The 24034-nt window shown below is 35.5% G+C and overlaps 2 protein-coding genes across 8 annotated transcripts; one reads left to right on the forward strand and one right to left on the reverse strand.

Moving 5' to 3' along the window:
* The first annotated feature begins 11063 nt into the window (after window positions 1-11063).
* Abl (tyrosine-protein kinase Abl) lies at window positions 11064-21396 on the forward strand. 4 transcript variants are annotated; one of them, XM_078193246.1, is made up of 16 exons: window positions 11064-11416; window positions 12101-12254; window positions 12444-12553; window positions 12662-12960; window positions 13036-13177; window positions 13266-13396; window positions 13477-13739; window positions 13860-14031; window positions 14098-14353; window positions 14519-14641; window positions 14768-14903; window positions 15011-15138; window positions 15573-15784; window positions 15858-16927; window positions 17089-17595; window positions 17733-21396. In XM_078193246.1, the coding sequence occupies exons 1-16, from the start codon at window positions 11290-11292 to the stop codon at window positions 18241-18243; spliced, it is 4341 nt and encodes a 1446-aa protein (XP_078049372.1). In that variant the 5' UTR covers window positions 11064-11289; the 3' UTR covers window positions 18244-21396. The 4 variants fall into 4 exon arrangements, with proteins under 4 accessions (XP_078049372.1, XP_078049374.1, XP_078049373.1 ...); XM_078193248.1 differs by having other exon boundaries at window positions 15621-15784; XM_078193247.1 differs by having other exon boundaries at window positions 15011-15117.
* On the reverse strand, window positions 18652-22480 carry Nxt1 (NTF2-related export protein 1). Of its 4 annotated transcripts, XM_078193252.1 has the most exons (6): window positions 22138-22477; window positions 21970-22069; window positions 21802-21888; window positions 21513-21657; window positions 21308-21435; window positions 18652-19902 (listed from the first exon to the last, which is right to left on the reverse strand). In XM_078193252.1, the coding sequence occupies exons 2-6, from the start codon at window positions 21976-21978 to the stop codon at window positions 19849-19851; spliced, it is 423 nt and encodes a 140-aa protein (XP_078049378.1). In that variant the 5' UTR covers window positions 21979-22069; window positions 22138-22477; the 3' UTR covers window positions 18652-19848. The 4 variants fall into 4 exon arrangements, with proteins under 4 accessions (XP_078049378.1, XP_078049377.1, XP_078049380.1 ...); XM_078193251.1 differs by lacking the exon at window positions 21970-22069 and having other exon boundaries at window positions 22138-22480; XM_078193254.1 differs by lacking the exon at window positions 18652-19902 and having other exon boundaries at window positions 21136-21435; window positions 22138-22476.
* Between the last annotated feature and the right edge of the window lie 1554 nt (window positions 22481-24034).

Below are 24034 nucleotides of genomic sequence, written 5' to 3' on the forward strand. Positions count from 1 at the left end.
TTTTCGGAAACTGCTCTGACATGTGCAGTAGGAGAGATCTCACAAATGGAATTGGGTGATACCATTCTGCAGCACATTTCAGAGCAGTCTCTGAAGGTGTACAATTAGAATAATGGGACCTATTCCTGCACGCTTTTCATACTCCCTAAGCTTGCGCGCACATCATTTTACTGCGCATGCAATCCGCAGTGGAGGAGTGCAGGAGTAGGTCCCATTACTGTAATTCCGAGCCCTACCATGCAGTGTAGAAGTTAGTCTACGGATCCGGTGTACTATAAAATGATGAGGATGCTTACAAAAGTTAAAGAAGGTAGAAATATCGTGCAAAACCTCTCTGGCGCATATATATACTTCATGCAAAATATTAAAATTACACTAGGAAATCGCGGATAGATTAACATATTACTAAATTTGATAAATATATACAGTCGTCTCGCAATTCCAGAGCTTTATCTTTCCCAATTCAAGAACCTTTTTATCCCCACCATTTTATTACGCATCCATCTTCGCGCAGTTATTTTAGAAAGAGAACGGGAGATGATCAAGAAAGACAGTACGAAGCTAGTGAGTTTTATCTATGTGTTTAGACGACGAGGAATCTAGGCTGTTTTACTTTACCCTGCTTGTAGTCTCCCTCTTTTCGCGCATTCGAACGCTTGGCGCTCCATCTGGAACATGTGGCACGATATTCGATTTGCACTTTTCGCCTTGTAGATTTCTCGGCCGCATTTGCCAGCCAATTTGCGAATAATGCTCAATGCTGAATGCACATTGAATTACATATATTTTAATTGTATGTATATGTAGGCAATATTTCGATAAGTTGGACAGGGGAAGACTCTCCTAGTTATTGCATTGTCCTCGATGTAACGAAAGAGAATAAAAGAATGTTACAAGTGAATTCGTATTTTTTTCTGAAAAATATTTATTGTGAGAAATGCGACTTATTTTAACTTGCAAATGCAATTTTCAATGAAATTTTGGCTTTTTGCTTGAATAAAATCGGCTATGGAGACTACAATATTATTATCCCGTTGTCAGAAAAGAACATATTGCTGTATTTTATATCTTTACAACCATTCACATTTTCAAATCATAAACGAGACAGTTAGACCCTTCAAGCTCATGTGTGTCGCATATTTCACCAAAAATCACAGACCCTAATAATACCAAATTATCGCAGTAACAATATTTCTAAAAAGGCCGTCACGCCTAGCAAAAAATCTGTTAGCATTTTCTAAATTATTCTCTGCATTCAGGAACCACAGGTCGAGCCATCGTCGAGTCCATTATTTTCACCCGCATTGTTCAATTTGAGTTGCCTTTCCGATTTCTTACCTACTATGGTACTTTCTTGGGACAAGCGGATTTCCCCGCGAACGTCACGCAAGGGTACAGATGTACCTGCAAGGGACCTTCGAATTGTAGGTGGTCATTTTCTCCCTTTAATCCATAACCAATCATCGCAAACAACCACGCCTTTTTCTCCATGTCCAAACAGTTGTGATCAGCGAATCCGCTTGTCTCAGAACAAAAACCACACCTACACCGAACTTACGTTTTCGACACCATTCATCTTCAGAACTCAGTTCACCTCGCGACACAACAGCGAAATATACTCAATAGACCCAAGTTACTTGTTTTTAGAATATAGTATTTATTTCAAGTTTAAAAGTGTGCCGCATTCTTCACCTCTCTATCAGCTCTATTACCTTAAGTGGTCATAGGGTATCGCGAATAACGTTGTCATTTTAAAATTGAGGATTTACAACCCTTATAGACCGCTCATTGGTCTCAGTGTTAGTTTTCGAAAAATAATTATACTCAAGCAAACAAACCGTTTATTCTGTGAAAATAGTTGTATAGGTGATTAAAAAGATGAAAATCTATTGGCAATAGATTGGGTGGATAGGGTGAATATTGCATACTTCTTGATTCATTTAATTCTGAAACTGTTTTTTGCGATGTAATACAGAAATTGCAAAGAATGCTTTCGGGCAAAATGTGACGCTGGCAATACGTAATAATAACATAACATAAGCAAATATAATATACCGACGGACAGTTGACAGTTGAAATCGGGTCGTTAAGCGATCAATCATCGATATTGAATATTCGTATAATTGCTGTTGTAATATAATTGAGTACTGTAGTATTGTAAATAAAATGTCGTGGCGGTTGACGCGTAAACTTAAGAAAATCCACAATAATAACATAAGCTGGGAGATAAATGTTTGCAGATCGTGAAAATCCGATATCTCGCATGCAACAACTTAATAACGTAACGATTTGGACAATGCGGTTCCATTGCTTTTAATCGCCCGTTTAACACTTTATTTGGAATTTGTTTTCGACCAATCACGTCGAAGAAAATGGTCAAGCTCCGTCACGGACCAAGGGTTCTTAAATTAAAAGGCTGGCAGCGAACTGTGCAATTACTGGTATTGTTCCCTATAATCTTGTTAGAAGCGACAAAGAAGATTTTGTGACTGGAATTACCATAAAGTCAACACGATTAATACCATCCGAAAAGGGAACATGCATTAATTATTTTCTTTAAAAAGTCACGTGACTTGAATTTTTGCACCTGGTCGAAGGACTACTCCGTTACAGGATTCCTATGATTGAAAATAATTTTAGCCATTTGCAGTGTATCTTTTTCATATCTGAGTTTCATATCAAAGTTTTTCATAACTTTGTATCCCACGAAATTCTTATCTCCCTTGCAGCGACTGTTAGGCAGTGACCAGCGCTTTTCCATAAACAGAAGGCTCCGAGCGTTGCGGTTTCCCACGCATCAGACTCCCACGAAACCACATATGGATAGAAAAAGATCACGTAGACGCATTCCTGACCGCCGTATTCCACCGAATTTGTGAGTATAAAAGGTGCACGTTTTCTTCCCTCATCGGGCAGTACGCAACCAAAGTCGGCAGGGTATAGATTACGTATAATTCTCGTCAAAACTGTCAGGCTGTACGAACCCACGCATTTCTCAGTGCCTGAAAACCGAGAACACCGGCCTTAAGTACGCGTTACACTTTAAACACTTCAAACACTTGTAATAGACTCAGTTCTCTGTGAATATACTTTAGTATTTTTAAATTGAAACTTAGAGTCAAGTTTATTCATCGTCCACATCCTTTTCTCCCAGTTGCTAGTATCATATCCACCACGGTGTACCTTTGCCGCTCGAGGTACACCAATTAAAGAGTTACGAGGTTAAGTTTTCCTGATTCCTTATTCCGCTCGTAGGCGCCGACGGTGAAACAGACGACGGCTCATCTACGAGTACCTTTCCTCTGGGTCCCGGCGGTGAAACAGACGTCGGTTCGTCCGTCATTGTTCAATCCTTATACCCCCAATTCCACAAATTAACGAATCCTCGGTCACCCACGACTGCCTTAGTTCTCGGCTCGTAACAACGATATTCTTAATTTTGTTTTGTATGCTTTAAAAAAAGTTATAAACACATGCCTTCCATTTTTCCTTCCATAACACTAAGTTACGTTTTTTAGCTTGCTTCGAAGCATGCAAAACAAAATTAAGATCGTTATTCACGCCCTGCTTAGTATGTCAATCGTATAGTCGTAGGTTACTAGGAACAAAGCCACTGGGATGCCAATAAAAGAGGAAGGCTTTCAGGACACCCGTAAACTTCGTCCAAATCTCAATTATCCAACAGCTTTTTATTTGGTGGAAACTTGTAATACGTGTTTTATATTTATTATCAAATCATTAGTCTTTAAGTATTGTACGACTTTCACGTTAAATTATTTTTGATTCGTTTATAACTTGTTAATCATAATTACTCCAAAATTATTGAACCAGGGAACTTTGCACACATCACGTTAGATTTTGGCTTAATTTCCAAATTTGAAAATGGTCAAATATTTTGAGAAAACACAGGGATATGTGTAGCACGCGCACGTGTACTCTGTAATTTGTCTGAGATGTTCTAATTGAAAATCCAAGCTGCAAAAATACAAAAACCGAAAAAGAAATGACAATGCAAATTTGATATAGATATATAGTAGAGTAATAAAATTTATACTTTTACAGTATCGACATAATGTTAGAATTATTGTACATGAATTGTACATGAAAGTCCCATTTATCCCATCAGCACGATAGGTACTGAGGAATCTTAAATACTGTTACGATGGAAGAAGCTGTCGATTGCGGAGATCGAAAGAAATTGGCCGTTGGATCGATATTGTTGTATCCGGCCATCGAGGTTGTTTAAAAAGAAGAAAGACGACAGAATCTCTCGAGCCGTTGAAGCGAAAACATGCACCTTAATAATATTTCTGGACTTCTTCTCAAGAGTTGTATTGTGTTATAAGTGTTATTAATGTTATTGAAAAAAGTGTGTTCACCGGTGAGGCGAGGCCGAGGCCTTCGCAACATTGGTGTCAGAAGTGGGATGAATTCCATGACAACGGCATCCACTTCGGGGGCGGATACGACGACGTTACAGGCGCTATTCGAAGACTTCCAGCGGAATATTTCGGAGCAGTTTCAGGAGCAGTAGAAGATCTTGGAACAAAGATGGGAACAGGAGTGGGCTCGGTTTGAAGAAAGGCAGGCAACAAACAGAGCCGCGTTGGCGTTTGACGGCAAAGCTTCATGGGAAGAATATATAATTCAATTCGACGCGACAGGTCGCGCGAACGGTTGGGATGAACCGAGGAAAGCTTTGGCCTTGGTTGCATCTTTGGAGGGCCCTGCTCGAGCAGTGTTGACTTCTCTTTCTGTGGCCAAACAAAACGACTTCCGGTCGATAGTTTCGGCATTAGAGTTCCGTTATGGGACCAAAAATTGTCCAAATTTATGTTATGTAAAATTCCAAAATTATAAACAACGGAAAGGGGATACCCTCCTGGGGACGTATCCTTATAAGGATACCACTTCCTCCTCCGAATTCCTTAGACTGTTTCTTCTACAAATGAAAAGTGATCGAGGTGCCGGAACGTAGTCACACCCGCGACAGCTTCCATCGTAACAACATATCATAGAAATAATTAAAAAATCCTAAAGCAGGGCTCAGAACAAGAATGCACGCAACATCGATGCGACAAGGGTGTTACGAGCCGAGGGCTAAGGCAGTCGTGCGTGACCAAGGATTCGTTAATTTGTTGAATTGGGGGTATAAGGATTAAACAATTTCGGACGAGCCGACGTCTGTTTCACCACCGAGACCCACAGGAAAGGTACTCGTAGATGAGCCGACATCTGCCTGCGAGCGGAATAAGGAGGAGGTGAGATTAAAGAATTGCGGACGAGCCGTAAAAAAACCTATGTAGCGCCTAGTATCTAATGCAGGGGACTCTCTGTTTGTGGAAAATTTCTGGCAGCGTTTAAAAAATGTTCGCGTGTTGCACGGAGACAGATTTTTTTAAGAAACGGTGGGTAAGGTCCGTACGTAACAAGGATGTGAAGCAAGGCGACACTCCAATAAACGAACCAAAACTTAACCGAATACACATTAATAACAAATGTGTATATAAATCCGACATCCTCTGAATAAAGCAGTCATTAACCGAACGGATTCAAACCAAATAACATCTCTTTATTTCGTAAACCTTCGCTCAAATCATATATTTCAAGTGCTGCATTAATTTGCCCTACGAAAATATTTAATGATTATAATTTTGTCTAAATTCCTTTGATTCCACGGACTTTGAAATAATTGAAGACAATATCGTTATTTACTTTATTTACACCAAGATAGTTTGTTACGCTAACTGAATGTGCTATAAGAAGAAAGTTTAAGGAGTATACATATGTTATTACTTGCGATCTAATATGGTCTCGTTACAAGGGCATCCCATCCAGACTTCTGTCGGAGCGTCTCGCTCTCGTTCTACTTGATGAATTTCAGGCGTGCACTATAGTATCTGTGGCGCATTAGGACAACGACGTATCAATAAATTTCTACATTACGCATCATTGTTTTATTTTTGCAATAGGGAAGCAACGACAAACTAATTTAGAAGAAGTATAAAAAATAATTAAACTCCCATACAATGAATGCAGCATAATAACAACATTTATGAATAGAGAAGAGTAAGAAAAAAATATATACATACATTAAATCCTCACGCTTTATTTTAAAATCTTAGAATACATTTGTTGGAGTCTTATACTCTATAATGCCAAAAAAAATTACAATTTGCAACATTTTCTGTACCGAGGATGATACCGATTTCCCAGATCTTAACGCGAGAGGGTTGCTGCTGTAAGAGGCGAAAGGGAGTCAGAATGAACTCGGTATTCGTTATGACTTCCTTTCTAACAACAACGATTATTAGCTAACGTATGCAATTAGTAACTAAGATGTTTGCTTGTATGCATTACATAAATTACGCATCCCACGATGGATAAGATGTCATCATCTGAAACGATTCACTACGGTTAGACAGAATAAAAAAATGGTAACGGCCTGAAGTAGAGAATCTAACATCAGTAGCATGGGGCGCTTGAAAAGTTGAAACGTGAAATATTTCAACGCAGTTATATCGCCGTGATGCTAATTGAACAAACAGAGATCTAAAAACAAGTGGACTTAAAAAATTATGATTATTATTATACTATACTACAAATAATTAATTTCAATGCTAATAATAATCGCTACTGATTATCAATAGTAACTATGATATTCACAATGAATATGATGAAGTCTGCACGTGATATACCGACTGGACTCGAAGAACCAGCCTTACACATGATGTGCTACCTAACAAAGTAGTGTGTTTCACGTAAAGTGCCGCCGAGGTTATGTTTATTCAACACTCTTGAAAATACGAATGCTTTTCTTTGTAAACCTTCTACGCTCGCAAAGAATTAGCTTTTAGGAAAGTCATAGTCTGAGACTTGTGTCTTTAGCAGACAATAATCAAGGGCAAGTAATCGAAAAAAGGTCAGAAATAAAATAACTTGCCTACTTGCTTTTTTAGCTGGTCGATTCCAAACAGAATTCTAATCCGTGGCGACCCTGTACAGAGTTTTGCTATAAATCTGGGCATTTGCAAACCTTATCTATAACAGTGACAAATTAAAAATATATATACATTATAATTTACATAATACTATATATATTAATAATATACATAATAATATACTTCATAATATACATAATAATATAAACAATAATTTTTGTCTTACATCCGTAGTATTAACCTGAAGATAGGGAATCTGGTAATCTAAAAAGGGTTATTTTTTTAAATCGTTTCTCAAAAGGGATTTGTTTCAATGAAAAATATACTGTACGGGGCTCGTGGTTAATCTTTCGATTATTCAAACACTGTGTGAAACTTGCACGACCTGTGCCGACCAACGGTAATATTTAACTAACTCGAAGGACCACCTCCCCTAGCAGGAGGAAAGCAAATAGGACAAGTTTTGTATTAACAACTGTATTTCGATAACAATGGCCCAGTGCGCCACCAACAAATTGGCGTATGGGGACTATAACAAACTTGAGCTATGTACAACCAGCACGTCACCAACAAATTGACGTGTAGGAACGAAGAACTATGTAACTATGTGTATCTATCGAATAACTAACGAACTAACTATGAAGAGACGAGTACGCCACCAACAAATTGACGTACGTCTCCGACCGATTGTATGAGTAACTAGCCGAGGCCCGGACTTCTACCCTTAATATAGTTCGCGGGCCTCCCTACCATCTTAGCTAGGGGGTGGGTACAGGGGAGAGTCGCCCAATCCGCAAGGTTTTGACAAGGAAACTAGACTTTCCCTCGGACAACGCTTGGGACCGAGGAGGGGGTGCCGCGGACGCTTCCAGAAGAGTCCCGTTCCGAGATGCGGGCCTCCGGAAGTCCCCAACATGTGCGTTGCAGCTTGCTAAACCCGTGTCCAACTTTCGCGACTCTCCCAAGTCCCTTGCCGAGGCCCATAGATTTATGGCCGGTAATACTAGTAAAACACTTCCGATGAGCGATGCGCCTCGAGACCGGCCGAAAATACTATTTCCTGAAAGCGCGGATGACAGGCCCACACCGTAGCCAATTTCGACCGTCCCGAGCGCGCGGTCACCGCCATAAACCGTCGAGCGGGCCTCGACATATACTTTAACCAAATGTATAATCGTAACCACTATACTCGTAAAATTGAGAATATTACTAATAGGATATCGAAGTAGTAAGAAGTAAACGAAAGTAGGAGAGGAGCAGCAGTAAAGAAAGGTAATAGTAAGAAAGAAGCAGCAGCAGGAAGTATAGAAATTTCCATAACCTAGACATCAGGTCTGATTTAAAATTCCAAACGAACATTTTAATTTCTATATTGGAAAGGTAAATTCGTGTTGAAATTGAAGATAAAATTTTGTTAAATAAAGAGAAAGTAAAGTATATTTAAATTCATATTTAAAGAAAATTAAAATTTTATTTTAGGAGAAAGTAGAGTAAATTTTAATTAAAATTGGAAAATTTCTTTAAATTGGGAAAAGTCAATATCATGTTTAAAGAAAAGGAGCAGGATGACCATTGCTGACCACAAGAGTGGACCAAAGATCCATCGTGGGTCAGGGCACTTCTGGTACGAATCCTATTATGATCCGACTGTTTTCACTGGGAAGTACGCAGCAACTGACTAAACAATGATAGTCCGCTAAACAGGTAACCAAGAGTTACCCCCACCACTGACTTCGATCAACGTTCACCGCCATACTCGATGACATGGTTATTAAATCTTATTAAATCAAATTTCTTCCACTAATACATTTAATACTTCTGATTTCTTAATATTTATAAACATTCTGTTTATTAGAAATATGGTTAAGCACCTCCTTAGTTATTTTACTATTTAATTTCTTAGTAAAAATAACTATTGGAATCAGAAATGTGGCGTAATTTTTGAAACACGAATGTTTCGAGAAATTGTTGCAGCAAATAAGTTTCATTAATAAATTTATCACTTCTTGATATTTAATGTTTATGAGAATTCTTTTTCTTAAGGATATTATTAAGCACTTCTGCGGCTTATTTCAAACACATGGAAATAATTAATAAAATCGCAGGTGTACAGTGATTTTGAAACTATGAATGTGTCAAAGAATCGTTACATCGAAAATATTCTATTGATAAATTTATTGTTTCTAGTTGTTTAATGATTATAAGTTTCTTTTTCTAATGACACCTTCTACTACTCTTTTGTCTGATTCACTATCTAATGTTCAAACAAAATTAACTAACACAACTCGAGAAAAAAAGAAGTTTCTAAGCACAAATATTAGGTAATCCGTCTTTACGTGAATACATATTAGTAATATACCAAACATGTGCAAATGCTGAAAAATCCATGTTTTCCCTTACTTTAACCAAATTTTTACAATTAAATCAAAAAGTACTTTAACGATTTACTCTCCATATTAATCGTCGATCTCAAATTAGCGGGCAATCGATACAAGAAGCCAATAGGGGATACCATTGCATTAGCGACAGTACCTCATGGGTGATATGGGACCGTCGCTTTAATACACCACAAATAGTTAGTACGGTACGCGTATGAGGCCCACCGAGTCGAAGGGGAACGAGACGTTGTGACGGGAATCGAGAGGTGTAGCTCTTGCAGCATTAGCTTGCGTACTGGTTAATTCCGAGCTCTATTTGAAAATAAAGCAAACTTTCATAAAACTCGATTTTATACCGCTTAACCCTATCTTGCGCAGTAGATGTTTTCGCATTTCGCTACTAGTATTCCAATTCAAGAACTCTCGGTCAGTGACAGAGCTTGTCCATTTTCTTTGATATGATTGGCTGATGCCTGTGGATTGCCAATTGAATTATCCAATCACATTTGTAAACTCTCCCATATACCATTGAGACAGATTACAAACAGAAAGTCTTAACCTAAACAGGCAGTCAAAAACGATAGATATGCATCGTCCAAATCGTTACGTTATTAGGTTGCTGTATACGAGATATTGGGTTTTTATAATCTGCAAATGTTCGTCTCCCTGCTTATTATTGCGCATTGCCAGCGTCATATTTTGCCAAAAAGAATTATTTGCGAATTCTATAGTACATCGCAAGAAACAATTTCAGAATTAAATGAATCAGAAAGTGTGACCTATTACCAATAGATCTTCAGATTTTTAAACATTTATACAACTTCTTTCACGGTATAAACACTTCATTTGCAAAGATAGTATTCAAATCTCCATAGCCGTAGAAAATAGATATCTCTTAGACTAAGGTATGAAATTTACACTATTCACTTGCAAAATTCTTTCATTTTCTCTCGCTATATTCAGAACAATGCAATAATTAGCTGGTCATTATTATGCGCAACTTGTCGAAATATTGCCTACAAACGCATACATTAAAAATATACTTCAATATGCATTCAGCAATGTTTACAGATTTCCTGGCAAATGTGGTCAAGAACCCTGCGAGGTAAGAAGTACAATCGAATATCGCACCACGTGTTTCATATGATTCACCAGGCGTACAGATGTGAAGAAGAGTGAGATCGCAAATATGGTAAAGTGAGACAAGCTACATTGGTGTTGGTATGGACTCGTTTCACTATTTATCTTTGACTGTGTGGGCAGCACTGTTCAGTGTGAATTGTCAGCCAATCAAAACACAGCAATTCAGTGCATTTACTGAATTCAAGAATCTCGTTGCCCCGGATATGGTTTTCGAATTGAGAGATTAATGTACATAGTTCTTTTATTTGACCTTTTTCTGTTTATTGCCATGAAAGTAATACACCACCGGAATGAATTGCAAAAATATCTGACGAATTACAAATTGCATTAATGAAGTTGAAAATGCGTTTTTTGTGTGATAAATACTGTTTTAACTTATAATGGACAAGAAGTATAAAGCTACTATATTTAACGAAATTAAACACAATTAAGAAAATACTTTTAATTTAGATGATATGTATTGGCAAACAATATTGTTCACCAATGAAATCTGTGTACAATCGATTGATTGTCCAATGAGCATATAGAAATGAGCTCTGGTGGTAAGTAAAAGTAGTAAACAAGTGTATGGTGCGAATCGAGCTATCGTCGACGTCGAAGCTGTCAAACATGGCGAGAATGTCGATCTCGAGTGCTGGTCAAAAATGTGAATAGAGGTGTCGGTTTGTAGTGAGATTCGTGAATCTCGGGTGTTCTCGTCGTCGGCAGAGGCCGGCGAGAGATGCGATCGAGAGTTAAACTGTCAGGCCGAAAGTGAATGTGCCGAGTGAACGGCCCCGGCAGTTTTGCGGCCGGGATTAATGTAAGGGCATGCCAATTCGGGAACTATGGGTGCTCAACAGACTAAGGAGAGAATCGTTCCTGCCGGCTCTACCGCGCGACAGACGCGCAAACAGCCAAGAAACCTTAAGGAATCGCGGCTAGTTGGCTCCAATATATTTACTGAGCACAGCGGTAATTTCCTTTCCTTATTTTCATCCTACTCCTTCGCTTTTTATCTTCTATTTCCTTCTCGCTTCCGCCCATTTTTCTGTTCTCTTTCTCTCATACTTTCCTTCTCGCTCTGTTTCTTGCCTAGTCTTGTTCTTCCTATCTTCTCTCTCTCTCTCTCTCTCTCTCTCTCTCTCTCTCTCTGTCTCTTCCTTCTTTATATTCTTATATTTTGCTTATTCTTAAAATGGATATTAAATATAAAAAATTATCAATTATTTAAAGGTCATGATAAATCACACGAAAAAATTTTCAAGCTATAAATAAAGGCTTGGTTATGTAATTAATACACATATACGTCTACATGTGTATGTATATGATATCCTGATTAAATTAATAATTGGTTGTTATCTTTTAATTGTTTGAGAAAAGTACACTAATTATGGATATACCTTAAATTGAAAATTAATTTCTCATTGTATAGTTTACTTACTCCTTTTAGAAAATAATTTTTTTTATTCTTAATTGTTACTCCTATTTTTGATATAATTATGTTTTTAATCAAATGCATATAAACTTTTTGCTGTACAATGCATAAATATCTATTACATCTGTGTTAATATTTTAATAAAGTATCATTTTATATATTATAATATAAAAATATACATTATTGAATAGAATAATAAGAATTTGTATAATGTTGCACAGAAGCTCTTTTGCAAAGTAGACCGCTACCTCACATTCCGGCATTGCCAGATGGTGATCCTCCAAGCGGTTCCGGCATTCAGCCAATTTCACAGCAAGTAAATATACAACAACATACTGGTGTTCCTTCAACAGGGCTTTTAGAAGCTGCAAACAGGTTAACATTTATTATTATTATTTCTGAACTTGATTTTCTTATCATTTTATAGCATTTTATGAATCTACGGAATACATTTTATATGATTCTTTTAAATTCGTGTTCGATTATATAAATAAGATAACATTTTCTTTAAAAATGAAATCATAAAGAAAAATATAAATAAATTTAAAAATATTTGTTTTATAGGTGGACCAGTAAGGAAAATCTATTAGCTCAAGAAGAGGATGATCCACAATTGTTTGTTGCTCTCTATGATTTTCAAGCAGGAGGAGAAAATCAGCTTAGTCTTAAGAAAGGTAATGGTTTATGATCCTTATTTATTTAATATAATTTTTTGGTATACAAAAATACATATATGTTACCCTAAAAAGGAAAATAATGTCTAAATTATACATTAAATGTAGGAGAACAAGTTCGTATTTTGAGTTATAATAAGAGTGGTGAATGGTGTGAAGCTCATTCAAGTACTGGTCAAGTGGGTTGGGTTCCATCAAATTATGTTACCCCAGTAAATTCTCTGGAAAAGCATTCTTGGTACCATGGAAGAATATCCAGGAATGCTGCTGAGTATTTGTTGAGTTCTGGCATAAATGGTAGCTTCTTGGTTCGTGAATCAGAAAGTAGTCCAGGTCAACGTAGTATTTCTCTGCGATATGAAGGCCGAGTTTATCATTATAGGATTAATGAAGACAGTGAAGGAAAGGTATGGCACTTGTCAGTGTATGAATATATTTAAATTACATTTAAATATGATGTGAGGAACTATTATTATTTTTAGATGTTTGTCACCACTGAAAGCAAATTTAATACTCTAGCAGAACTTGTACATCATCATTCAATGCTCGCCGATGGTTTAATCACACAATTACTTTATCCTGCACCAAAGCACAATAAACCCACTGTTTTCCCACTCAGTCCAGGTACGTTAAAAATTGTAAAAATTTCATATATTCTACAGAGTAAAAAGTTTAGGATTCTATTTCATGTTAATGTTATGCTATATTACAGAACCGGATGAATGGGAAATCAACAGAACAGATATAGTCATGAGACATAAATTAGGAGGGGGACAATATGGGGATGTCTATGAAGCCGTTTGGAAGAGGTACAACATGACTGTTGCTGTAAAGACATTAAAGGTCAGTTTTATTTGTCCTTATTACTTTATATAAAATTTACTATCTTTTATTTTTGGAAAAAATTTCTATGTACATTATAGGAGGATACAATGGCTTTAAAAGACTTCTTAGAAGAGGCTGCCATCATGAAGGAGATGAAGCACAGAAATTTAGTTCAGTTAATAGGTGTATGTACTCGCGAGCCGCCTTTTTACATCATTACTGAATTTATGAGTAAGGGGAATCTATTAGACTATTTACGGAACGAAAGCAAGCATCAAATTAATGCAGTGGTTCTGATGCATATGGCAACACAAATCGCTAGTGGAATGAGTTATTTAGAAAGCAGAAATTTTATTCACAGGTACAATAGAAAACACGTTCGGTTTATTAGGAGAAATATTTGAGAAATTGTATCACTCATCTTCTTCTGTATCTTCTTTTAAAAAATAAATTCACTTTAATATTATAATTTTTTAAACAGAGATCTAGCTGCTCGAAACTGTCTAGTGGGTGAAAATCATCTAGTGAAGGTTGCAGACTTTGGCTTGGCTCGGTTGATGAGAGATGATACCTATACTGCTCATGCTGGAGCGAAATTCCCTATAAAATGGACTGCTCCAGAAGGATTAGCTTACAATAAATTCTCTACAAAGGTAATGTAACATATTCATTATGCTAACACTTTGAAATATTGACCGTCAACAATCATATTATTCTAGTCTGATGTATGGGCATTTGGAATCTTGCTGTGGGAAATAGCAACTTATGGCATGTCTCCATATCCTGGTGTTGATTTAACGGATGTGTATCATATGCTGGAAAAGGGATATAGAATGGAATGTCCCCCTGGATGTCCACCAAAAGTTTATGAATTAATGCGTCAGTGCTGGCAGTGGGCAGCTGCTGATCGACCAACGTTTAAAGAAATTCATCACTCTCTGGAAAACATGTTCCAAGAATCCAGTATTACCGAAGGTAAAACAACTTTTATTATATGTGCTAATACAAGAATTGTTGGATGGAAAGCAAAAACTGAATGGAAAAAGTGGTTCTCTATGATAATATAAATATGGATAATATCTAATAATAATATATGGTCAATATCAATATAAAATGTTGAGTGAATTTGTATTATTATAGAAGTTGAAAAGCAGCTTCAAGGTGGAGGAGAAATACCCTTACTATCGTACAAGAAATCTCAAACTGGTAGTACTGGAAATATCCATGGACTTGTCCTTGTCTCTGAACCATTACCTTCTTCAGGTACACATGTAGGAAATTTGTAGAATATTATTATTTTACAACTATAGTATACGGCCATGTATTTTTTTTCAAACAACTTTTAATTTCAATAGTAAATATAATAATTAATGTATTGATCTGTTACAGAAACTACCAGTTCTATAACGAAACTGAGCACATTCACAGGTGGTTTGTCGAGTAAGAACAATAGCAGCATGGTACAGATGAGGCGTTCTACAAATAAAAAAGGAAAGCAAGCTCCAGCACCACCTAAAAGAACCAGGTACAGTATTTATTTTTTATATATTTTTAATGCAATGGAAATTTCAATTAATTGAAGCACTGACAAATAATCACTCACGTTGATGTAACGATGAAATTGGGTAATAGCTTGCTGTCGTCGTGCAGTTCGTTCCGCGACTCTGCGTATCAAGAGCAAGATATTCAGAACACTGAATCGAACACCATGATTCTTGACGACGCCACGGATCTAAATGGTATTGATAAGATACTCGAAGGTATTTTCATTCTACTTTAATCGAGCGTACTGATACGTGCACGTACTGCTTCAGTTTCCTACCGTAAGCTCTGATCTCAGCTTCATGCTCGATTTCTTCTGCATCTATATCTTTCTTCCTATACTCATACATATTGGATTCGAATCGAATAGTGAATTAGAGAAATCATAAAACTAAATTTTATTTAGGAATTCCTATTATTTATTTTCTTACTAATTTACGTTAGTAAATCGATAAATATTTCCACGAAGATTGCTACAGTACTAATACAAAGAACGTATAATATTTATCAAAAAAGACTTATTTTTAGTTGTCATGAGACACTATTTACATTTCGTTATTCGAGCTTACGGAGCATGTTCGCTCTCAGCGAAAGGACTCTAAGCAAAAAGAGAATATGTACCGGTACGGTTTGTTGTTAAATGGGAACTCAGGTATTGCGAGAGATCTCGCAACGATGGCTCAAGGAACGATTGCTGCAGGAGGCTGCGAAATCGAGGAGGATGGAGAGGGTTCCCAGGGTACGGCGGAACCGAACTTCATATCTCAACCTTCAACGTCCCCGGAACCTATACCTGGATTATCTAGTTCTCAAAAACAACTCAAATCAAGACCTTATCCATCAAAGGAGCCGTTACCACCGAAGGTAATATTTTTGAACGGAAAACTTTAAAGTTTCGCTTTGTTTATGTGATATATACATACATATTATGTCGTAGGTGGTACAAGTAGGAGCTTTAGAAGTACAGAACGTAAAACGAGCCATTAATCGTTACGGTACATTGCCGAAAGGTGCTAGAATCGGCGCATTTCTTGAGTCGATTCGTCAGAGCAGCATGCCGTCGAATCAAGAATCTACTTCGATAACTTCTGCAATGACACCTGGTTCGGTAGAGCAACATGATGCTTCCATTGACAGCTCTCAACACAGATCGCTTTCGCCTCGCCAAAGCAATTTGAGAAGTCAGCCTCAAATGACACGCAGCAATTCGTCAAGCGGTGTTGTCAATACTTATCAGCCTCCGAATTCTCCTCGTGGCCGGGTTGTAGCTGTAAGAAAGAACAATCAATCCGATGGTGTTGGTTTAAGAACTTTTCGAGTCTCGAGTAACTCCAACTTCCGTACTGCAAGTCCCTCGAGGTCTGTTCAACCGTCATTAGCCGATTTAGAATTTCCTCCTCCACCCGCTGATCTGCCACCTCCTCCGGACGAAGCTTTCTCTACCCCGGAACAGACTGATCTTCCACCTCCTGTTTCTTGTGCAGAAATTTCTCAAGTGAGAAGTTCTCCTCTCTCTATACGAAAAGCAAAGAGTACAGACTGGCGAACGAAAGAGGAAGACAACGAACAACAAGAAGATAGAAATGATGTTAGTAACGCAGAGCCCTCTGTTAAAGAAGCTAGTTCGAGATTCGGGGTTAATCTGAGACGTAGAGAAACTCAAGACAATACGCCTAGAACTTCCGATAATAAAAGGACGGGGTTTAAATCTAGAATAGAAACGGTTGAACCTGCTGCTCCACCGGATGAAGCGCCACCTCCTCCTCCACCTCCGCCACCACCGGTTTCTATGAATACACCCCCCGACAGTTTCGAACGTAAACCTGGCATGAAAGAGATGTTAGAACTGAAATTGATAAATGAGATTAAACAAAGCGCAGAGACGAAGCATGGTGGGACTGCGAAAAAACCTGGAATCATGAGTAGTACCCCGTCTGCGCCCTTGGATCCAGCGTCGCAGTTACTTTCGGAACTCTGTGCTAGTTTTAATATGGATTCTGGTCAGAGGTAGTTAAAGTTAAAAGGTTTTGTTTTATAGTACATTTAATTACAGAGGTTTATTACTTTAAGCTTTCACTAATTAGGTATTATACACTTAAGTATTATTTGTAATAATATTATGTTCAAATTTAGATTTAATGTTACTTTATTTTTCATTATCACGCTAGACACGCCCAAAACGAATATGCTGTGTCAACTTTAAAAACCAATGAGACGCCACAAGATCAACAACAACAAACTCACAACATTTACAAGGACTCGTCAGTGTCGTCTCCAGTGACTGAGTCTATTCTATCCAGTGGAAACGTTGGATTTAAATTGAAAAGAGTGGATAAGCGGAACAATCCACAAAAAGAAGAGGCCTCTGATGGGCAAATCATTGATTTCAAGGCAAGACTGCGAAAAGTCGAAAACACAGAAAAAGAAAAATCTACAGAGGACAGAAACAATATTACCGAGCAGTCCTCAGAATCAGAAGAGCAACAAGATGACAAGCGTAGAAGTACTGGCAGTATTAGTAGTTTGAAAAAGCTTTGGGAAAACAAGGAATCATGTGATAGTCAGCCTCACAGTCCAAAGCTTAGTGTTCGAGGAGGCAGTGGTAAATCGGAGATACTTGACCAGACTGAAGATTCACCGGAAGACCACAGCGGAGCCTCAACCCGCAGCCAGAGGTATGTGACCCTTGTTTTTCATTTAGTTTGGAAACTTATTGCTCAGTGAATAAACCTAAATCTAAACTTAAATTGATAGTATATGTATTTTCAAATAAATATTGTAAATGGTGTATTGAATTGATATTTGTTTATAGTTCTGGTAGCAAAAGCGATACTAGATTATGGCCCCCACCTGAACCAGAGAAACCTGTCGTGCCAGCGAAACCACTAAAACCTCTCTGTTCTTCGGCGAAACATTTTTGCTCTTCAATATATGCAACACCCAATTGTACGAAGTCTCAGCATACGGAAGATGATCTAAGTAAGCAGAACACAGATTCAAGAACTGCAAAACAGGCAGTATTGGAGCTGTCAACGTTGATCGAAAGTAGTGTACTAAATTTGAAAAGCAATTCGACGATAGTAATGACTAGTTGGCTTCAACTATCTGATAAGGTAGGGCTGTTGCACGGCATGTGCACAAACCTTGCAGATAGCGGCATTGCTCCGCATGCTCGCTTTCAATTCCGCGAGCTTCTATCTAGATTAGAACTCCAGGCGCGACAGCTTCGAGCTGCAGGTACACGAAATGTTGCAGAGAATACGAGACTTCTCACCGACTTGCAAAACACGATAAAAGACGTGGTTAATGCTGTACAAAGATAAACCACGGAGATTGACTACAGTTTTCTTCATCTATCTCCACCCTTATTCTCGTCCTCATTTTCAATTGGCACAGATTGGAATGTTGTCTAGAATGTATGTCTAGACTCGATCGAACATGTTTTATGGATTTCTTCGAAGATCGTTTATTTTCTATTTTTCCTTCCTGCGCTGGGTATTATTACGTTTCCTTAAAGTTTGTTATCCCATTTTATTTGGGATTTATTTAGCATGTTTCCATCGTGTCGCACTCCGTTGTTTGTTTGCAATATTTTTCTGGAGATGACTCGATCGAATTCTGACTTATGATTATGGAGAGCACATGAAAACCGAGGATGCTTAAAAGCAAGGCTGCTAGCCGAAACACGGCCTCAGTTAAGATATCGGTTTGATGGAAAAGTAATAAAAAAAAGAAAAGAGTCTGAAGATACAATACTAAAAAAATTATTGAAAAAAAATATATTCCAATTTTTCATCGATACATTTCTTATAATAGACTGCGATTAGTCATTTTCGTTCGAGTTTAGAAATATTGTTAGTGTTCGGTTTATATCAATGCTCGAGGACCGTATAGCGCGCAAAATGTAATTCACTGATATTTTCTACCATTAAGTACGGAGATGAACAAACGATACTTCTGAAGAGTAATATGAACGTTGACGTACGATAAATAAATGAGGATCAAATGTACTGGTTCCTTCAATTTTTTTAACAATAGTTTTAAACTTGTAGTAAAAGGACGAGCAATCGCAGTTCATAAAAGAAGAATAGATAATACATATATATGTAGTATGGATAACAGCAAGATATACTTTTTGTATACTGAACACATTAATTTTTTGGATTACAAATTATTACTTTTACGTCGATCCAATATTTAGTCTGCATAAATGAAGCTGTACGTAAATTATACACTCGTCCGCTATACGATAAATGTGGTGATTATAGTTGTCGAGTAAAACGTCTCGGTGTTCTTTCATCGAAATTTCTTGCGCCGTGCTTCGTAATATCGTATGCAAAGTCTTAGGCTAGATTATAAATAATAAGTGCGAAACTTTTAAGCGAATAAGCCATTTTAATGCGTGAGAGGATGTAACAATTTTTGTATTTGTATAGAATAAGTCGAGTACAGGTATGCTTAAACAGTACAGTAAAACCTCGATCATGCAAACTAATCAGAAGGATATCGTCAAATCGATGAACTTCTCGATTAATCAAACGCAACTTTCAATCTCATTCTAATTATATTTTATTCGAAATTTATTTCGAGCTGTATTATAAAAGTAGGTTATTCTTATTATTCGTATTGAGAGATATTAATTTTATTACTTTGACACAGCGACTGTACTGATCGCTCATAATCTTCAAAACTTCTTGAATTGTAGTAGAATTTATTGAAATAAAATATTTAATACTCGTCAACGTAATGCAATTGTTGTAATACGATCCTATTCGTATTTGAGTAATCGAAAGTTTGATCAAACGTTTGAATAATCAAAAATGGAATATATTATACCGTTGACTAAAGTCGAAGTTCTACTGTACATTTACAAATATAAATCAGAGGGTGTAATTAATCAAATTTTCAAGCATTATATTTTGTCATCATCACGTAGACATTCTTCCAGAATACGTTGATGGAAAACGTGACTCCGGATACTTCTAGAAGAATCATAAAAAAATTATTTCTTAATTTATATTCCTTTTTTCAGTTATTTATGAATTAAGAAAAAAAGAATAATTCGCCATTCCTTTGTAACGTAAATTTTAATTTGCCGTTTTAATAATTGTATAATTACGATTTTATGTATATGTACAGTAATTTAGCATTTCTAACTGATAGTGTAATGAATACCGTTTTTGAAATTTGCTATTGTAGTCTTCCATAGATAGGTTCCGGAGTCTTTATACGTTTTATTCCGCTACGTAAAATTAAGAAATATGCAACGATAATGAAATGCCACTCTATTCGCAAGTCAAGCTGTTTTTCCTTATAACACTGCCTACGTTATGGCTACTAGAATACATCGATCGACAATGCTAATTATGCGAACCGGACGTTTTCCTCTTTTCGGTTCAATTACTCAATTTTCGTTGCATCGTTTGTACCTGTGATACACCGATCGACTTTTATCTGTTATCTTCAAAGAAAAATAGAGGAAGTGAGAGAGGATGGGAAGAAAAGAAAAATTTGAGTGATCGTATGAAAGAATCTTTGCGAGAATACCTAGGTGTATAGATTTTTAAGTGGAATTTTTATCAATTTCTAGTTATCCCCATAAAAGTACTAAACCAAAATATTATCTCTAAATACTTGATAATTTTCAAGAAATCACACATAATATTTTATAATTTAATGTTCATTTTAGAAAAAGTATTAGCCTTATTATATGTAATTTTTCTAAAAACTACTCCTGATTCTTATTAAATGAAGAATCATGTATTGCAAAGACTGTTTTATCTATTATAAGCAGATAACTAACTAATTTTTTTATCTACAAACTGCGTGTTGTATGTAATTTTTAAATTTTGTTTAATTATTTTAGTCATAAGAATATTTACAAGTATAAATTATAATGCTATTGACGCGAATAAAAATAGAATATGTGATTTCTTAAAAGTATAAGTAATTATGGGCAATATTTGTAAAATTTATTAAGGAATATTATGAACTATAAATTAATAGATGTTTCATTCAAAAAGCTTTATACCTAGAATTTCTCGAAATTTTGTTAATCAGTGGACGTTTAAGTTGATGAACCATCAAAGGATATGAAATCGATGTTTTATACAATATGTATCATAGTAACATTTATATCTAAGTATTTATATCTATATTTATTTTTAGTTCTTTCTCGTGTAAAGTTATTCCTAAATGATCGACCAACGTACTGATTCACTAATACGAAAATTTTAATATCGCTTTATACATTGATATAAGATCGACGATAGTAATAAAAAGGAATATTGAATCAAACGGTTCTTTGGAAAAATTTAATGTATTCTTATTATTTAATGTTTTATTTCAAACATCTGGGATTTCTTGAGCTCGGAAGCAGTCACTTACAATTTTCCATTTATCTCCCATTGCTGTAATAAGAAAGCTCTGATTGAATGGTTTTGATGTTTTATCATCGTATTTTACAGTTCCCCCAACTTTTACAAGAAAAGTCAGCTGATTTGCCACTTGAGGACCTATACATACACAAAACAATATACATTTCAATACTTGTTTAATGATAGATTGTTAGATATGAATATTACTAGCTTACCTGTTATTGGTTGAGCATCTAATGTAAGTATATTATGATCAGAAGGTGGCAAATCTGTCCAAAATTTTTGTATATTATCTTTGCCATTAATGCCATTTCCATTCCAAATTAAAGTTGCAGTATCCAGATATAACCTTGATATCAACTAAAATTTACAAATTGTTTTTTTGCAAGAATATTTCAATTATTTAATTTATTTACACCCATAATAAATTTGAATTATTTTCTTAGAATTCACTGACTTTCGCAGGATACAACATTCAAGCATTATTTGATATTAAGTACTTACATATCTTCGTTTGTCTAAACTTTCATAATAAAGCTTTGTGAATTCCTCAGCTGTCCGACAAGCCTGATCAATCTTACTCTTCAAATCCTACAAAATAATAATATATTAATTTTGGATAATTCTACAGTGAGTAAAATAATATTTTAATGTTTAATGGTTTCAAAGTACTTGTTCCATTTTTCAGAACTATTAATTAAATCAGCTTTACGGAAATTCAATATTTTCTTTCCTGTACGGTCAGAAAAAGATAAAACATAACCTCTAAAAACTAAACAAAATTAATCGTAAGATAAGTCTGAAAATGTACGATCATTATTGTCACTAATTGCTTCTTACAATTAATAATATCCACATCCATATATATTAAATTTAAGAATGTATGTATGTTTTAAATAAAATTGCAAGAGTATCGCATTTTGTCACTAAAAAGATACACTTGCTATGATTACAATATTTATTTTTGAATATGTATGCATGTACATATCAAATTTAATATCCGATTGTCGATATTTTTCAAAATTTCAAATATCAACAAATTCTTATATTAAATAAAAAAATGTTAGTTTCTTTCTCACATAAAAGTGTCAAACAACGACAAAATATTTATTATATGCTATAGTAATTAAAATAATTCAAAATATTCAAATTAAATTTTTAAATCACATTGACTATGAAAGTTTTCTATTTCATTGATTACAAAGCTAACAAAGAGGTAGACTAGCCACGAAACTTCACGGATTAGCAGATCGGCATCTGGCCGTACAGATTTCGTTATTACCAAGAAATGTATAGCTACTTGATATTATGAGATGGAGCCACTAACGTTTTCTACTAGAAATGAGGAAGAAACTCAATTCAAATAGAAATATTCTCCGGATTAAGAAATGCAGTGACATTATCTTATAATTTTGGAATTATTGGAGATGTTAAACTAAAATTTCCACTAAAAATACTTAAAAAATAATAATTCTTAACTTTAGTCAATTAAATATCTTTTTGTATTTGTTAAACAATAATTTGTAATTAATTTTAATTCATATTTTTGCTAAAAAAAATTGTTTAAATATAATTTTGGGAATTATCTTTTATATTGTAAATGTGTATTTTATATGTATGTAAAATATGAAAGTGAGTAATTTTTTTTGTAATCAACACATACAAAAATTACCGGAAAGGTAAATATGAATTTCAAACATGCAAACATATTTTTATTATAAAATCTTATAAATAAATATTATTTATAATAACTATAATTTTTCAGAGATGCAGATTGTTACATACAATGCCGTTTTTGTATAACTTTTTAACCATAACAGATATTGACACGTTATTTAATCACAATAATATACAAATATTATGTGATAAACGAGTTTGGAAAAATTATAAAAATTATGTTACAAATATCTAATTTCTCAATTTCAGTTCTCGATTATCTTTGTGGATATTTTTATATGTATGCTAGATGTGAAAGAGTCAGTATAATTTTGAGATATTCAAATGCGAACAGAAACTGGAGAGTCGAAGATTGCTTATCTGTACTACAGCATAAAGAAATAAATATAATACGAAGTATAGTCCAAATCGACACCTATCAATTCCCTTACTAAATGGAGGTCGAGACTTTTATTTCTAGTAAAGTTTATATCATAGCATGCGTTGCCGAACGAGTCATGGATATTAAAGACCCAGCGACTGGCTAACGGCATAAAGTGCAAACAGATAGACAATGACGCATGAATGAAAATTTAAACTTTCACATTTTTCAATATATTTTCATAAAAGTATTACGAATGAACTACATAAACACGATATCATTTAGATGTTCTAAAAAAATATTACAAATTTTTCATAACATTACTTATCAATCAAAAATGTCTAATTATACTCGAGTTTGAACACATTTTTATCTCAATGTATCTTGATGCTTTTATAAAACTATATTGAAAAATGTAAAAATTTAAATTTTCATTTGTGCATGATTCCCCATCCGCTTACATTGTACGATACATAGTGTCTCCCTAAATGCCGTGGGATCGAAATTGAAAGTGTATTTCAAGCGTCAACGAGATACGATTCTTTGTCTCGCGGTTCGCCTTTATAGTTGCCAACATCACACACGCGTATGTGTTGTATGAACGAAATTACCTAAAAAGGTAGCGGCCACCATACCGGTATAAATTACTATGAATACATTGTAAAGCTACTCGGGCCTACGTCCGGCGGGAACATGCTA

This window comes from Augochlora pura, chromosome 10 (assembly GCF_028453695.1).
Source record: "Augochlora pura isolate Apur16 chromosome 10, APUR_v2.2.1, whole genome shotgun sequence".
NCBI lineage: Eukaryota > Metazoa > Arthropoda > Insecta > Hymenoptera > Halictidae > Augochlora > Augochlora pura.

What these genes read in the sequence shown, in the direction of transcription:
- Abl (XM_078193246.1), top strand. Translation starts at nt 11,290, where the DNA reads ATGGGTGCTCAACAGACTAAGGAGAGAATCGTTCCTGCCGGCTCTACC. An exon ending in TATATTTACTGAGCACAGCG is followed by an intron (nt 11,417 to 12,100) that starts GTAATTTCCTTT and finishes AATGTTGCACAG; the next exon opens with AAGCTCTTTTGCAAAGTAGA. An exon ending in GCACCACCTAAAAGAACCAG is followed by an intron (nt 14,904 to 15,010) that starts GTACAGTATTTA and finishes ATTGGGTAATAG; the next exon opens with CTTGCTGTCGTCGTGCAGTT.
- Nxt1 (XM_078193251.1), bottom strand. An exon ending in GTTTAGACAAACGAAGATAT is followed by an intron (nt 21,658 to 21,801) that starts GTAAGTACTTAA and finishes TGTAAATTTTAG; the next exon opens with TTGATATCAAGGTTATATCT. An exon ending in TGGGAGATAAATGGAAAATT is followed by an intron (nt 19,903 to 21,307) that starts GTAAGTGACTGC and finishes TGATTCTTCTAG; the next exon opens with AAGTATCCGGAGTCACGTTT.